Consider the following 17,500-nt stretch of genomic DNA (forward strand, 5'->3'; position numbering starts at 1 on the left):
ATGCTAGTATTGTAAGTAGTGTAAGTGTTTGTCCTGCTTGCTTGTATAAATACTGTAAGTATGAGCAGTGCAACATATATGTATGTAAGTATAATATTAGTATTGTAAGTAGTGTAAGTGTTCGTCCTGTAAATATTATAAATAAATAAATTAAAAAAAAAAAAAAAAAAAAAAAAAAAAAAAAAATTCTTGTGCTACTTTTTGCTGATCTTTGTTCTTGACTTCAACAGGGGTAAAGTTGGTATGTAATTTCAAGACATTTGGAGTTAGTCTCTTGGGAGTTACTGTTGCAATGATTTTACGCAGTTGCACCACCTTAGAACAATTCTTTGATGCTTTCGAGAAGGTGGTTTTGCCTGCTCTTGTCAAAGCAAAGGAGCTCTCCGAAGGCTCCCTCTGCTTCATGGTACAGGCAGAGACAGCATCAGCTTTGAAGGAATTATGGAACCTCTACAAAGATGGAACATTAAGAAATCGTCTGCAAGAGTTCCTTGTTACCAAGGAGGTCAAGGAGTTCGCCGGAAGTGACGCGGTTGAGGTCACTGTGTTCATTGATGAACATGAGTGGCGGGAAGCCTATGTCAATATGCTGTTTCATCAAAATCAAGGTAAAATGTTGTGCAGTGTACCTTAATTATAATATCTGATTTTTCTTCAAAGAAGTATGATCTTTACATACATGACTATAGTTTCTTACAGTGTTATAAAAAGAAATGCAGTTTAGTAAAGAGATAAAATAAAGTCAAATTAGGGTGAATTACTAGTAAAATCATTGCATAAATGCAAGGGTGGGAAATGAGCGTGAATGTGATTTGGTGTCATTTTTTACTAGAAAAAGGTAATCTTTCTTAGGCTGACAAACTTTGTGACAAAGGTGTAGAGATTGTACTTCAAAAGTGCAAGCCCCTCATGTAAATCTGGGTAATATCTCTTTAGGGCAGAACTCAAGGGAGAAAATTCGGATCCAACCTTCACATGGACATTCTAGGAAGTAGACTGTTTTAAAGAGATATTTTTTATCCCAGCGAACTATTTGCTTCCCAAAAGCTAATTGACCTCTAAGTGCCAAAATTTGTAAAACTAGCCCTTCTGTAAACTTGATTAAGCACTCTGGTTTGGGAATCTGTTAGGTGATGTTATAGTATTTGATTCTTGCAACATACCCAGAAAAGTCTAGGGCGTTGCATGGTGAAATTTTGTATGAATCATTCTATCAAGACACATGTTATTTTCCTGAAATTCTCCGTTCAGTGCCCCTGCCCGTCTTGTTTAAAACTAGTCTTCTGTTTTTAAAGTACCAGGCTAACTTTGCAGTGAACTTATAAATCCCTTGAACCAAAATTTGGCTTCCAGATTCTGATTTATTTGTTTGTTTAGTTATTCTTTCATTTATTTATTTATTTACTTTGTGAACAGTTGATGCAGTGAAAGGAGAACAAGTTGGTGAAAGATGCCGCAGGCACTCAGATTCATTTCTTTTTCTCAAATCAAAGGAAAGCAATAGGAGAAAGATGAAATTAGAGCAGTCAGAAAACAAGTGGAATTTTGAAAGGCGATCAGAATTGCTTCAACAGGAAAATGAAAAACTTCAAATGTTGAACAAGCAGACTAGGGAAGGAGGTGAGAATGCTCACTTTGTAAAGCAGTTTAAAGATTGGCACTCTAGTGCAAGTCTTGATTGGCCTTATTACTCAAAAAAGAAAATGCGGACAGTCCGGTGTGATTTCAGATTTGCTGAGCTCCCGAACGACACTGTCAATTAATTCTCACTCCACTACCCCTTTACCCTCCCACCACTCCATCTATTCCGTATTGCGCAATGTCTAATATACGTGGGCGTTTGTCAAAATTGATCTATCAGAGCTCATTAGCTTGACGCCTATTCATGTCACGAAGCGCTTAAATTTAAATGAGTCGCAATATCACATCACAGCACTATGTTTAACCCATTCACACCTCACCCATTCACATTTACGAGTAAAACCGTCTGGCATTAGACAGAGGAAAATCTATTAAGACTCACTCTCAGGGGTCAATGGATTAATGCGAACGAAAATCCTCGGAATCACAGCCAGATATCAAACTTGAAAGTTTCCTGCTATGTTGTTGCATAAAAAAAACTCTCATGTTAAGTTGGGTGATTTAAGTGGATTGAGACTGAATTTATCAGTCGGTCTCCTTGATGTTTAACCGGGAATCTCTGTAAGTTAAGGCCGGTTTACACAGTACGATTTGTCGGGCGATTTTGTCGGGCCAATAAATCATACCGTGTAAATTGTGTAAAACGTGTACTTTTTCCTCCAAAGATCTCCCCGTTGTCCTTTTAGTGTCTGCTATTTTGAACGCTTTAATTTTTTTAGTATTCGTGCACATTACCCACTCGCATACCTCCCCCCGGGAAGGGGCGGGGACTCCCATATGAAACAGACGGGGATGCTTGTCGTCTCGCTTAGGGGTGTAAATTTTGGATTTTGGTCTCGCTTAGGGTGTTCCGGGCAAAGCGCCAATATTTTAAGCCGCCAAGGTCTCCTTTAGGGTTCTGCAAAGAAACACAAAATTAACTAGTTTTCTATTTCACCAAGTGCCAAAGAGACAATGCATGAACATGATGAAGAACTTGAGATTTATGACAATGCTTTTAAAAACTACTTTTAGATAAAAGCATTCGATGATTATGCCTTTATATCATTGAAACTCAATGCGTGTCGAGTTTGTGTGTTTTTAAGTGATCTCTTTTAGGGGTCAAAATTTACTTAAGCCACGCCCAGATTGGTCTCCTTTAGGGGTCAGAAAAAGCTTGAGCCACGCCCAGATGGTCTCCTTTAGGGGTTAAATTCAAAATTTCCGACGAGCATCCCCCTCTATTCCATATGGGAGTCCCCCTCCCGGGTCACACACCCTTTGATTGACAAGGCGGTTTCTCTCTGAGTGTCGGACCGACTTCAAAAAATCTGTCGCAGTGCAACAGATTTTTTTAATTGGACCGATTTTCATTCCCATGAATCGGTCGTTCATCGGCTGTCAAAATACACGCAAGATTTGCGCTCCGACGCCGTCGGGCCCATAAATCGGTTCGACAAATTGTACCGTGTAAACTGGCCATAATTAGAGTGGTCATGCGCCGATCAACTCGAAACTTCGACAACCCCCCCCCCCCCCTCCCCCCCTTTCCCGGGCAAACCCCAGGAATTTGAACTTTTGAAGAGTGGATCATTCAAATTCCGGCCCCCTCGGGCCGAATGAAATGGTGTTCAAATGCCCAACCTTATTGTCGGATTTGTCTGTCAAATGCCCCTCCTAAAGAACAATCGTCGTCGGCTCCTCAGTGTCTTCTTAATAGAGCTTGTGTAAAAACATGCCAACACATGACCCTTTATATGATTATGCCGTTTTTACCAGACTTGAACTACTACAAAAACTCAACTTCAAAATTGAAACTATTAAAAGTGACTTGAAAATCGAATTGATTAAGTCGGACAATGTCAATAAGCAAGTATAAGCTGCTCAAACTCCGAAACACGGCAAAGGTTATTTAACGAGGGTACTGAACACTTATCAACAACAGAGCCTAGAGCGTTTACGACTACATGCATTTTTTAATTGTTCAGTGTCGGTTGATTACCTCTAACAGAAACGTACGGCTTTCAGAGTTTTAACGATGAAATTGGTGTGTGAAAACGTACCATATTGTATTCACTCTCATAGCTTCACTTGACTTCATATCCGCAGTTCATATATGATATATCATTTTATCGTTGATTCATTCCTCACGGGAACATTGGAACCCACAAATGACCAGCTCCCAACGTCAGTGGCTTCATAGCTCAGTTGGTTAGAGCGTCGCACCGGTATCGCGAGGTCACGGGTTCAAACCCCGTTGAAGTCCTGAATTTTTCAGGCTTCTTTACGCAATTGCAAAAATTGCATTCATAACTGCGAGGATCATAGCTTCACTTGCTTGATTTCATATCCGCAGTTCATATATGATTCATTTCATATAATCCATTTCATATATCACCATTTCATCGTTGTATTCACTCTATAGTATAACAAAGACGAATTACGCGGCTAAAATTCCTTTGAAAGTTCAGTTACTAAAAAAAAAAACAGTCACTCAACTAATTGGGTACGAATTGCCAAAAAACTATTTACAGTACTTTTCTACAACGGTGTAGCTTTCTTTCGCGGTACACGGTACGCGAAACGACATTAATTCAAGATGGAAAGCTGTCTACGCGGTACGCTTTAAGAACTAGAAATATAATTTAATTAGTTAGCCGGCTACATAGAATGTTGTTCGAGTGACAGGGTATTCTGCAGTTTAAGCCAAAACGGTTTTTCTTTCGACAGCGTTTTTTTTCTTTCACTGTTCATTGCTGTTTTATGGCTATTCTAAAACCTCTGCAAATAAAAACGTGGGGCAAAGCCGCAGCTTGACTCAATGTATCAAAAATCTACATCGTTACAATCCGAAAATCATAAATATTTAAGCCCTCTCCACTTTTGATACATACCTTCAAAAATACCACATAACTTTTAACCCTTTCACCCCCGTGGGGCTCCCCGTTGACGAGTAAAATCGTCTGGTGTTAGACAGAGTAAAATCTGTAAGTGGCACTCTTGGGGTTGAAAGGGTTAATGGGGGCATAGGTTTTGAGGGAATCTAGCTGTTGTTATAATAACCCTTTTACCCCCGTGGGGCTCCCCGTTGACGAGTAAAATCGTCTGGCGTTAGACAGAGTAAAATCTATAAGTGGCACTCTTGGGAGTGAAAGGGTTAATGGGGACATAGGTTTTGAGGGAATCTAGCTGTTGTTAACCCTTTCACCCCCGTGGGGCTCCCCGTTGACGAGTAAAATCGTCTGGCGTTAGACAGAGGCACTCTTGGGAGTGAAAGGGTTAAAAACGTTTTCTTGTAAGGCAATGGCTCACAAATGCTATATCTTTTCGGCCCCGTCGACACGTATCCGGATATTTTTGAATCCCGCAACGTTTTCTTTCCGGATTAAAAAATCCACACATAAAACACGTAGCGTATTCAAATCGAATTTGCCCGTCCGCACGTATCCGAAACGTATCCGGCTTCACTCTAGTACTCAGGGGGCCGTTTCTCGAAAGTCCCGAAACTTTACGGGCCATATTCGGGTGTTGCAATTCCCTTTGTATCTCAAGAACGGAGAGGATTTAATTCGTCAAACTTCACGTTTATTTTTCTCTTTGCTACCTTGAAAACATGTTAAAAGATCGGCTTTCCAAAACAAGCGGTTGGCAATTTCACAAATGGTTTTTCGGGCCCGAAAAGTTTTCTGGACTTTCGAGAAACGGGAAACAGGACTCCTTAAGGAAACAGAGGTAACAGAGCATGCGCCATGAAGTGCGGGATTTTTGCTCGGTAGCCGTCTTGAGAATTGATTTCATGATAAGGGACTGGGCTCGATTTTGTTGCGTCATCCGGATAAAAAAAATCCGGTTTTAATGTCCACGCGGTTTCGGATTCATAGCGGATTAAAAAGTATCCACTCTGGAGAGAGTGAAGTTCCAGATTCGCCAGCGAATTCAACCGATACGTGTGGAAAACAAAGTTGCGTATTCAAAAATATCCGGATACATGTGGATGGGGCCTTAAATCTCGTCCAAACACGTGCTTGTAGCCGTTAGCGACTTCGGCGCCAGAAAAAAACTAATTTGAAACCTGACACTTCCGGTTCAATTTTCCCCACCCTACCCAGGCAAAGGTCAAACTCCCCACCCCCGGGAAGGCCTTACCCGTCAAATTCCCCCACTCCCCGGGCACAGAAAATAGTCAAATGCCCGGGCTTGCCCGGGAAGGGGGGATGTTGAAGTTTCCATTTAATCGGCGTATTAGTTTCTTATGATCTCCAACTGCTAATACAGGGAAGGGTGATTTTTAGGCAACGAGGGGATACAAGATTTATTTCCAGAGGGCGTAGCCAAAAAGGTGACATACTTTCCATATGGGTGAATTGGAGGCGTCCTTGAAGAACAGAGCATCTTTGAGTGAAAAATTGGAACAAAAATGCCGGAATTCCAACTTGGTAGCATCATTCTTAAATTTACCATATACATATCAAAATTGTACAAAAAGCTGGCCGAGCATGTCTCTTGTAGGATCAAGCTCTTAAGGACATCATAACAAAGAATGGATGATGGCAAGCTGTCAAAGAAAGGGACAAATGTGCCGAGCATGTACTTTAAATAGCTCTCAAGGTGGTATTCTCTCTCTTCTTCTGAATGTGCATTGCATCGTTAGTTTAATGAAGACCAGTTTGCTTTCCACTATTCGTCAGTTTGATTTTCTCTTGTTTTCTGCATTAACGTGGTGGGTGGATTCTCTGATTTAGAGTCGGATAAGATTATCTTGAAAACTGTCTATTAGGGGATTGGTCAAGGGGACTATGCAAAGTTATATCAGCTTTTGTTTAAGCCCAGCTCTCCACTTTTTCCATTAAAGCTGCCAACAGCTTTTAAGAAATCCGACAACGATTGCCTGCAAAGGCAACCTAGCCCATATGGAAAGTAAATTACAATACCGCACTTCATTTATTTAGATCAAGTTGCCCCGGAATTGTCCAGTCAGTTAGAGCAAGAATTGAGTCTTAAGGTAAGGATTGGATTTATCAAAAATAATTCGAAGTAAAATAAAAAGGAGTTTATCTTCAGTTCTCTAAGCCTGTGTAGCAAGCGCTAAAAGGGAAGGGTAAGATGGAGGAGGAAGGGCGAGTGCTGAAACGGAAGGGGACATTTAGTGCTTGCTACTGATGCAGCCTACAGTTCTTTAAACAACTAAAATCGTAAGTTATGTGTCAGAGAGTGGAGAGTATGAGCAAGGACAACTATGATGCCTTCGAGAACATTAGGGAGCTTACGAAACGACGACGCCGACGGCAACGACGACGCTACAAAACAATGGGTTTAGTGAGCAAAAACAATGGCTCTGCACGCTCTGCACGTGCGTTTTACATTTTGGTACATTTCTTTGCCGTCATCTCCAAAATAACGACGTGAAATGACCAAATTCAAGGTTCTTTGCAGGACGCTAGCACATGACGATGAATTTTCAGTTCTCTCCCTGCGATTCCAACTCACTCATACCAGTTTTATTCCGCGACAGTTACTACACATTTTTAACGCGAAACAAAATGAAATAGTTTCGTAGTGATATGAATAACGCAAACTCTTATTTTAAACTGAAGTCCTTGTTGCCGTCGCCGTCCTCGTTTCGTAAGCTCCCTATTATCCCGTCGTTGACTTCGCGATCACTCCAAGTCGTTCGGGACGGAAAGTGTATTTGATCAACCTTTCAGGAATAAAACTGGTATGAGAATTGTGGTGGCTTGGAGAGAAAATTGAAAATTGATGGTAAGCTGCTCGCGTCTTTTACGTAACCTATTTCGTCATTTCACGTCGTCAGTATCAGGACGAAAATGACTACGAAATGTACCAAAATGTAAAACGCCTGTCCAGAATGTGCTAAGCCTTTGTTGTTGTTCATTAATAAGTCGTGGTTGTTTGTCATTACGTTTTTGAGAAGGTTCAAGTTTTGGTAGCTATTCTGCTGAAGTGGACCTGCTATACCCACCCACCCACAAAGGACATCCACAACATTGGGAACTCCATCCGCTGTACACCTCGTCTAGATATTTGTGGTTTATTTCCAAGAAAGATTTTTGAGAAAGGGTATACGGTTTATAGTCCTTATCCGAGAAGACTTGAAAATCTAGCTGTTTGCAGATAAAGTTACAAAGGCAGCACTGAGGCGTCCTCAGTTATTTTAAGATCCTAAGGTTTGATCTGGCGAGGTTTTGAACCCGCGACCTCCCGCATAGCAGGCCGATGCTCAACCAACTGAGCCACCGGTGTGCGCTCTGTATTTTTTTGCATTCTAATACCCCTTTTCGTCCTCCTGGCTTAAGCCCCCTACAACGTATGTATATGACACACACTGTCGTGTATTTAACCTGCGGGATGAAACGTTTTGTATTGTTACAGAAGAAATTAGCAGGCATGCGTTTATGAACGCTACTTTTAACAGATCTCGGCAGTTTTGAGCCTGCAAGGTGTGTTTTATCAGAGTGTTTTAAAACTTTGTCCTGATGACGTTTAAGCACTTTAACAGGCATATTGTATTCCTTTCGTGCAATACCTTTGCTTTGTTAAAAAAATCTTCATGTCGTTTTATCAATTTAGAACTTTAATGGATCTTGCTTGCCCTATGTAGTGCTAGGCCTGCGACGAGTTGGTTATATTGGATATCTGTTGTTTGAAATCTTGGCGCTGCTTAGCGATTTGTGTGTAAGCATCAGTGTCTTTGTTAGTTGCGTTATTTACCCTTTAGGAAGTGGCCTTTTTTACATAAAAGATATACCCGCATGGGCTGAAACTTGGAAAAGGATAATCAGTGACCTACTTGTTTTCAAGAGGCAGATGCATAATGAAGTTAAGAGTCCTGTGTGGAAGTCTTAACACAAGTCCAGTAATCGTGTGATCTCTGTTCTCTGTCACGAGATAACAGATTGTTTTTGAAGGAATATTCTGCTTGAAATCAGCAAGGGGCAGCTTTCTTACGGATTATTAAAACTTGATTCCTCATTCCTTGCTTTCAATTTTAATCAGATGGAGGAAGAAGTGAATGATTTTATTTTTAATGCAAGGACTGCGTTATCAATTATAATCCCCTTTGATAATGCAAAGTTGCCAGGTAAAAGGAAAGTTTTCTGACAATAGAAAGATAACCTGCGGAATCCCTCAAGGGTCAATTGTTGGCCCACTTCTGTTTTTGATATAGATTAATGATCTTCCAAGTTGCCTTGAGCGTAGTAGTCCAGGGTTATTTGCAGATGACAGCAACAAAACGGCTGTTGTCAAAACAATTGAAGAACCGGAGATGGATCTTAATAATGACCCTTAGAAATGTTAGGAAGTGGTTTGCTGCAAACAAATTAAGCCTGAATGTAGCAAAAGCGTTATTTATTCTTGCAATAAGTTAACCTGGTCTGAGCCTGCGATCCTATAGACAACAAGTACCTGGTCAGTGGTGAACTTTTAAAAAAAGCTGACCTCGAAGAGCTCTAAACTTGGGCCCGCGAATTGGTTACGTGATAGTTGTTAGCGGTTACCTTGATTTGACACGTCTCAATTAACCATAACAAAGATGCCCGATATCAATGATGTACGCTGAAAACTTGTTGCGACACCGCCTCGATGAACTTGAGCCCGCGATATGGTCACGTGATACTGGTCACCCTGGCATACATGGAAGAGTGGACGTACGTACGTTGTGAGGGAGGTCGTACGGTGGCCAACACAGCGGTCAAACGTCTACGCATGCCCAAATGGATATTTTTTTGCCAGCCGCGCGCCAATTTCCCGCGCAAAATTTTAAAGGAAAACATTGGAAACAACCAGTGTAACGCAAAATTTACGAAACAAAATTGAAACTTTCATAGAAATCTGTAAAAGGAAACAAGAGAACGTAGAAGGAAAACTTAAGACTTTCCAGACACAAAGTTTATTAAATTACCGGTACTCTGTTGATTTACCATTTTGTTTTGAGCTTTACCAAAAAAGTTATACGTCTTCAAAAACGGCGTCATGCTGCGAACTGACAGCGTAGTATATTTTTATTTGTTATTATTAATCATGCGATGCGTGACACCGGAAGCTAACGGCAAGCGGTGTGTAAACGAAGGGAAAACTCGTAAAGAAATTAAAAGAAAATTGCAGTTATTCGGCTTAGCTCAGACGAGCTGACAAAACATTGGCAAGGGCTCGAGGGATTCCGTCGGGATCGTGGATTTGTTTGCGGCACAGAAATGAAATCCATCGAGACAACAAACCTTAACCATGTTCGTGTCCTTCATACCTATCCCTGAAAGGTTTTAACAGGTATTCGAAAAGGATGGAAAAAACTTACCAGATTACAGACCTGGAATAAACTGGTATTGTAAATACAAACTTGAGGCCGACAAAAGCTTTATCGATCACGTTAAATACATTCCACGGAAAAGAAAGGACTCCAACAAACAGAAGGTAGAATACTTTTTAACTCTGACATTTCACGGATTATTTCTGTTAGCCCGTTGTACAAGTTAAAACATAAACAAATATATAAATAACGAGGAAAATGTCACTTCTTGGATGCAGAGGGCCCACGAAAAGAGGAACAGTGTCGTGAAAATACTGATCAATAGAGGCAAGTCTAGTTGTGTATATATTTATTTCTAACTGTGATATCCAATCGATCTTATTTGCTTACATTCCATTCACATGTTTAATCAAAAGTAAATCATAAGAACGATTAAATCGCTTTAATTTTTCAAGGCTCTTGCAAACTCTTTCCTTTACATCTTTCATTTTTTCCAAGTCAATTAAGCCAGTAATAATTATGTTAGTGGCCAGATTAAATCCAACCAAGGCATGTTAGATATGTAGAAAGAAAAAGAGAAGGAAAACAGGTATTTTGCCCTCTTGTTTATTTACTAACAACTACTTCTAGCAAAAGTCAGAGTGTAAAGCTGGAACTGTTTTTTATTACAATTTATTATCATTTATTTTAGAGCCTTCAATTAATTGAAAGATTTCAGATGGCACTTGGTAGTCATTATAAAAATAGTAGTTTGCCCTTGTAGGAAGTGACTGCCATGAGGAAGTCTACAGAGCTTCAAGTACCTGGATTGTTTAATGCTGTCTTTAAAACAATACTTCGGGAAGACTCCAGACTGTCAGAAGACAGGAGATACCTCCAAGAACAAAGAACAGTTGCCCTCCTTCACATAATAGCATATTTCAGGTGTGCACGAACATGAATTTAAACCAATAAAAGAGTACATCTGAAAAATCTGAAATAAATTTTCATGTCTGCATATATCACAGATTACATGTCCTTTGCAAAAAGACTTGGGTCTCTACATGCATCAGCATGGCCTTTCAAGAGCTGGCCTGAACAATGGCCCCATCTTTGGTTTCTCAGTTGCACCACAAACTATTGACAGGCACAAAAGGAACTTACAGGAGCAGCATTCGGACTCACATGTTAGGGAGTGTATTCAATTACATTATAAAATAATATTAAGTGATGAATACAGAGCTAAAATAAGGTTACTGTTTTCAAGATAGACAATTTAGAGTTTATTGCTCAAGGGAATTTGACTGTAATCTATGGAATATTACTTTTTATAAATATTACTTTTGTTTGCTTGTCAGTAACTTCATTAGTTCAACATCACATTGTGTAATATTTAGTTTGTCAATGGATTATTCATTTTCTTTTATTAGGAAGGTACATCTGTGGTGTTACTACTGGATGATTTCCATAACATCCAGACAGTTCGCATACCAGATAATCTAAAGTTGAGAAAGGGATGCATATGCAAAGGAAGGGACACTTTAATGTAAAGGTGGTATCACAAAAAGTCACCTGTAAGAAATTTTCACCAAAGGTCTTAAAAACCATCACAAGTCACATCCTAAAACCCACAAGAAGAAGTTAGCCATGCGTCCCATCTTATCTGCCACAGGAACATACAATTATAAACTTGCCAAGTGGCTGGACGAAAAGCTAAAGCCCTTGTCCGTCAACGACCATACCGTCGGTGACATTTTTGTTTTTGCTGACGAACTCCGTGAAATGAAAATCAAAGAGCATGATGTTTTGGTGTCGTATGATGTGTCATCACTCTTTACTAATGTTCCTGTGGACGAAACCATTGAGAGTATTGCAGAGAGAGCCTTTGAGAACGACTGGTTCAACAAAGAACACGATCTTAATATCACGAAGCAGGCCCTGATAGAACTGTTAAGAATCGCCACCAAAAATCAGCTTTTCCAGTTTGAAGGAAACTTGTACGAACAAGTGGACGGTGTGGCAATGGGCTCGCCGCTGGGGCCTCTCATGGCAAACGCCTTCATGTGTAACATCGAGGAACAGCTGGAAACAGAAAACAAGATGCCCGCCTTTTACAAGCGCTATGTTGATGACACCCTTAGCGCAATGCCTGATGTTGAAGCAGCTATAGATTTCTTAACGACACTAAACAACAGTCACCCTTCTATTGATTTCACAATGGAGCTCGAAGAAAATGGCAGACTACCCTTTCTTGGAATGAACGTAATCAGGAATGGATGCTACCTGAACACAACGGTGTACCGAAAACCAACTGACACCGGACTGTTGTTACATTATCACAGCCACGTTGACGCGAGATATAAACGGTCACTGATAAATACCATACTTAACCGTGCGTTTAAGCTCTCGTCTACATGGAAGGCCTTTCACGAGGAATGTGAAAGCCTCAAAGAGATCTTTTCCCGTCTGTGTTATCCTGAAGATCATGTGCAGTCCACCATCCGCCTTTTCGTTGATTCAAAAGTTTCCGAGGAATCACGCACCCACGTTGATGAGAAGCGTGGGGACCCAATCAGAGTCGTGTTGCCCTTCAAGGACCAAAAATCTGCGAACGCCGTACGGAGACAACTTGCCGACCTAAGCCGTAAGATCAGTGCGGATATTACCCCTGTCTACACGAGCAAAAAGATCAAAGAAGAGATCCGGGTCCGTGAAGAGAAGCCACCCCTTGTAAGCCAACAGTGCGTTGTGTACCAATTCAAGTGTGACCTGTGCGACGCAGGTTATGTCGGATATACCTGCCGGCACCTTCACCAGCGCATTGAAGAGCACAAAGGGGCAACCATCGGCGACCATCTGAGAGAGAAACATGCATTGGAACCTAACAACATCGCAAAGAGTTTTAGAATCCTGAGAAAGTGCCAGAACAAGTTTGATTGTCTTGTTTTTGAAATGTTTTTTATAAAAGAACTGAAACCATCGCTAAACAAACAGTGTGACTCTATCCGCGCCAAATTATTTGTTTAGAACAGTTCTTGTAATTAATTATTTTTTGTCTATTGTTTTTCTCTAGCTACCGTTCATTACTCCATATATTTTTAGCACTTTTTACACTTTTGTACATATTTTTATCACATTTCGGCGTTCGCCGCATTTTTATCTAGTTTTTACATATTTATGCTAATTCTTAAAACTTTTATTCTCACTTGAAAATGACCTCCGAGGGGTCGAAACGTCGTGACTTTTTATCGTTAGTTTTTATTACAAAATCTAAGTCATTTTTTAGTCCTCTTGCTGCACAATGCCAACAACTGAGGGCATACGATAAACAGAAGCAAATCAATCAGTTCAGGTGAAGTATGAATAATATATTCTTTATTTCCTTTCTTGAGCCCTTCATTTTAATCATACCTGTAGTGAGTCTAAAATTAAGAGAAATTTCAACAACAACAATAATAATAATAATAATAATAATAATAATAATAATAATAATAACAACAAAACAATAATAATAATCTTGAAAATAATAGCAATAATTCCTTTGTTTGCTATACACTCTGCTGCCTTGTGCTGTATTGGTCGTTTTCGGGAATGAGAAGGTTACACAAATTTAACAATTGTGGAGCATAATACAGAGAACAGTGCAGATGTACATTTCAGTATCTTTAAATCCAGAAATCTGGTAATAAATTAGCATGTTCACTGTAATGTGCTACATTGCATCCTATTTTATCCCTGAAAGCAGTTCCACATGCCCATCTGGTTTGTTGCTCAAGATGGAAAACTGTTTGTCCTGACAGTCACTTCCATTCCCCTCATGGTTCCATAGTTGCTAGGTCTGACATATCAGGAAGGGAAGCTAAGGAGTTCTGGCAAAAAGTAAACAAGAAATGTCATTACAACACAACTTATGTTCTCTTACATTTGTAATATTTCTGTGACTAAAGACCAGTTATTTTGCATGTACAGTGTAGTGTAAAGAACGAATTTCAAAAGAAGATAAATTAACATTACTTAAAACTTCTTACAAAAAGATGAACGGCGAAGTTCTTGTGTTGAACAGATAAGAGAACATCTCTGGAAATAACAGGTACTTCAAAACAAAAAACAATACAACTACACAGAAGCACTACACTTAAAAAAAATAAAACACGATAGTTCGAAAGAACTTTTTATTACTTAAAATGAAAAAAATAGGAGAGCATTCAGTATTTCTGTTGCAAAATATATTAATTTATAAAACATGCTTACGCACTTAACTCAAGAATTGTACGTAAGCTTGAAGGATGATATGAATGATGTAATATTTACACAGATCACGACAAGAACACGGCATTTCACCTGTCTTTACGTGTAACTTACAATGATTTCCAATGCTGTGCCTTCTCGTGCATGAGTGCCTTAGTATAATTTACATAGACCTTGCTAAATCGAATACATCGTACGATCAGCTGTCATTGCTTTAGTTTGATGTTCTGTTTGACATCACTTCTACATGTGGCTACTGTATGTCTCAATAAAAGAATATGTACAGACTTACTCGCTTGTGTGGTCGTTTGCAACTCCTGTGAGGCGACTTGAGTGTCACAACTTCAGCCCAAAAGCTCGCACCGCCATTTTGGCAGCCTTTCCGCCACTCCAACGCTCGCACATGCGCAGACGTTTGACCGCTGTGTTACGGTGGCCAAAACCAAATTTTCTTGCACAGATGGGTTACCATATTTTCTTACTCATGCTGCTGCGCGTGCGCGCCACGCAAAGGTCTGTCAGTGACTTAAGTCAGTGACACCGCGGCAAAATGAGTGCGCAGGCTTGAGCCACGCGCGAATCGTTTCCACGCGCGAGGGACTGGTACCAATTAAATTTGCAATAGAAACAACAGCGCGGCAAAATGGCGGCAATTTAAATTCTCTGTGTTTGTTTTCATTTTGCGATGATAAGGACAACACTACTTTGATAAGGTTTAAATTTTGAAGAGAGCTTCCTGAAAGACTAATCTTCCGTGTGTCTTTTCAAACCAAAAAACTATAGTTCAAACCAGGAGAATTTTACCTTGCATTCGAGCGCTAGAGCAAAAGGACGAAGTTCGTAATGTTATTAGTCGCGATGGTCTCTGCGTTGGTAAACCTCTGGGGGGAAAACTGTGCACTGAGAAGGAAAACGCCGGGTAAACATCTTTGCAAGGGCAGAAAGATAATTCCTTCTGCGAAGATGGCTTATATTGCTCCTGTTAAATGAGGAAATCGTCTGTTTGTTTCATTGGAATCATTTGAAAGTGAGAAATAAGCTTAAGTTCTTTTCATGCCCGCATCCCACTCATTCGGCAACTTGGATAAGTCACTTACCTGCCCCCCATTCTCATATTTTACAACACTAGTTACTTTTACAAGAGCGAGGCAATAAAATAAAGAAAACAAGTCTTAATTTTAAGAGAGGATAGCAAAAAAGTTTTGAAACTAAGTAAAAATTTGACTTCAATGCTACCGTAATTTCCGGACGATTACCCGCACGGCAGATTACCCGCAGCGGTCTATTTTTGTCACAAAGGGAAAAAACGTTCAACAGATTACCCGCACTGGCCTATTACCCGCACCCCAAAACCGAAAAAATCTTGCTACTGTATTTCCGGGACAAGAACTCACAAACTTGGAGCGATGAATATTCCATGTTGTTGTTTACAAAGCAGAAGATCGATAGCATTTTCTGCTAAGAATTGGCTTTTAATAATGCAGCCTTAAACACTCTCCTTAGTCATTTCTGGTTTGTCTTGTTAAAACGACCTAAATATCCAATGTATTAAAGCTAAGACTCGATAGAGTACGAGTTGAAGGCCAATATCTTTACGATTGATCATTGAGCGCCATGGGGGCGAGTGTTAAAAATACCTGATGGGGTGGTGGTTAGGCATACCCAGGGGCAAAAGACCGGGCCTATACAAGAAGTCGCTTAAAACGGAAAAATGCTCTATTACTCAAGCCAGGGGTAGCTAGGAACATTTCACTGATGCGCTGAACAATCCAGCAAATTTTTCACTGTAGTTAGTGTTTTGTTTACACACGTGCCGACAATCACGTTTTAAATAATTATGCGGTGCCGTGAAAGATGTCGGCATCTTGTTTTGTAGCTTTGATCGTGCTTTCACAAAAAATGCTTTCAATCTTTCATAAACAAAATTGAAAGGAGTGCAGGTGAGAAATGCTTTTAAATTAAGCGAAGAAAAAAGCAGTGAAATACAGTAATCACTTAAACACTATTGATTTGTTTTTCATTCAATTTGCATCGGCTTTCATTGAGGGCTTTTAGAACACTAGAATAAAACATCACACAAATCTTGAATAGAAAGCGTTTTCAGATTGAACTATGGTAACAAACCAGCTTAGCAACACACAAGTTTTAAGGAAGCATCAGTTTAATTAACTAGTAAAGGTTTGAAATTATTTAAACAAGATCGTAAAAGATTTGTTTTGAACGGAAAAATTTGTGGCATCACAAAATAAACACATTCGCATCTTGTTACTTTTTCAGCATTGAATTGTGTCTCACGATAAACTCTTTCTTATAATTGAAAAGGATGTGTTAAAGTGAGAAATTCGTTCTCATTTACTTTTAATTCGGTGACAAGTTGTGACATGGTCGAAGGGAAAGATTATTGTTTTTCGTTCAATTTGCTTCGGCTTTCATCGAGCGGTTTTACAAAGACTACGGCAAATAAAGCATCATTTTAAAGATTGAAATCAACGAACGAGGCAACACACAGATTTGAAGGAAGTGTTGGTTTAATCATCCTCACTTTAACTTGTTTCAATCTGTCAAATTCTTACCTGAGATTTAAAAATTATCGCATTACCCGCAGCAACCGCGGTTTTCTAGAAAATTAACGCATCACCCGCGGGTAATCGGCCGGAAATTACGGTACTTGATGTTTCCCTTTTAATTGGAGTTTGGTAGTGGTCCATCGTTGAAAATATTTTTCCAGTATTTTTCCTGCAGCTGGCTGGTAACTGTAATTTTTTCTCCAGCTTTGTCGATCACCTTGTAGAGCCTTGCTGGGATGAGGGTGGGGAGACATGAGAATCATGATAATGAAATAACAAACCATTCACCTGCATGTGTTTTTGAAAATACTGATTTCACTTTTGCATGCATTTCACCAGCAAAAATCCAGCCTAAATTTTGCACTGTGTGTAAAGATACTGAGAGAGGAATGTAATCATACATCCAGCAAGACTAGAGGCATTCTGCTTCATACTCTAACATTTTATTATGCACAACTGATCCAGTTTCACTACCCAATGATAGTCCCACAATGGCTCTATCTTGACCCACAATGACTCTATCTGATTCCTTTTCAACAACAACAACCACAACAACTACTATGGTATGTGTTACCACAAAAAACAATATACAGTAACTCAAATATCTCTCTAATTTTATTGTTGTAAGTACCGTATATTCATTATTAAGACTATTACAAGTAGGAGCATTCTCAGAAGTTAATATCCAAACCCGTGCTCAGCAAGAGAAAGACTAGAATAACATACAGCTGTATTAATGAAAGTAAGGCTGTGTTCACACCTGGTGCCCGAGCACTTGTGCCCGGGCACCGGCACAAAATGGTGCTGTGTTCAGACACTA

At 39.8% G+C, this 17,500-nt stretch overlaps 1 protein-coding gene, 1 long non-coding RNA gene and 1 pseudogene across 3 annotated transcripts in view; 2 read left to right on the forward strand and 1 right to left on the reverse strand.

Annotated features, from left to right (window-relative positions):
• The window catches only part of LOC137978645 (uncharacterized), a 110,523-nt gene that overhangs the window by 39,739 nt on the left and 53,284 nt on the right, over window positions 1-17,500 (reverse strand). The gene's annotated exons all lie outside the window — the stretch shown is intronic.
• The window catches only part of LOC137978641 (sacsin-like), a 50,137-nt pseudogene that overhangs the window by 486 nt on the left and 32,151 nt on the right, over window positions 1-17,500 (forward strand).
• Window positions 8,972-13,134, forward strand: LOC137979191 (uncharacterized). Of its 2 annotated transcripts, none has more exons than XM_068826392.1 (2): window positions 8,972-10,217; window positions 10,654-13,134. In XM_068826392.1, the coding sequence occupies exon 2, from the start codon at window positions 11,513-11,515 to the stop codon at window positions 12,890-12,892; it is 1,380 nt and encodes a 459-aa protein (XP_068682493.1). In that variant the 5' UTR covers window positions 8,972-10,217; window positions 10,654-11,512; the 3' UTR covers window positions 12,893-13,134. The 2 variants fall into 2 exon arrangements, with proteins under 2 accessions (XP_068682493.1, XP_068682494.1); XM_068826393.1 differs by lacking the exon at window positions 8,972-10,217 and having other exon boundaries at window positions 10,601-10,810; window positions 11,296-13,134.

Source organism: Montipora foliosa, chromosome 12, assembly GCF_036669935.1.
Source record: "Montipora foliosa isolate CH-2021 chromosome 12, ASM3666993v2, whole genome shotgun sequence".
NCBI lineage: Eukaryota > Metazoa > Cnidaria > Anthozoa > Scleractinia > Acroporidae > Montipora > Montipora foliosa.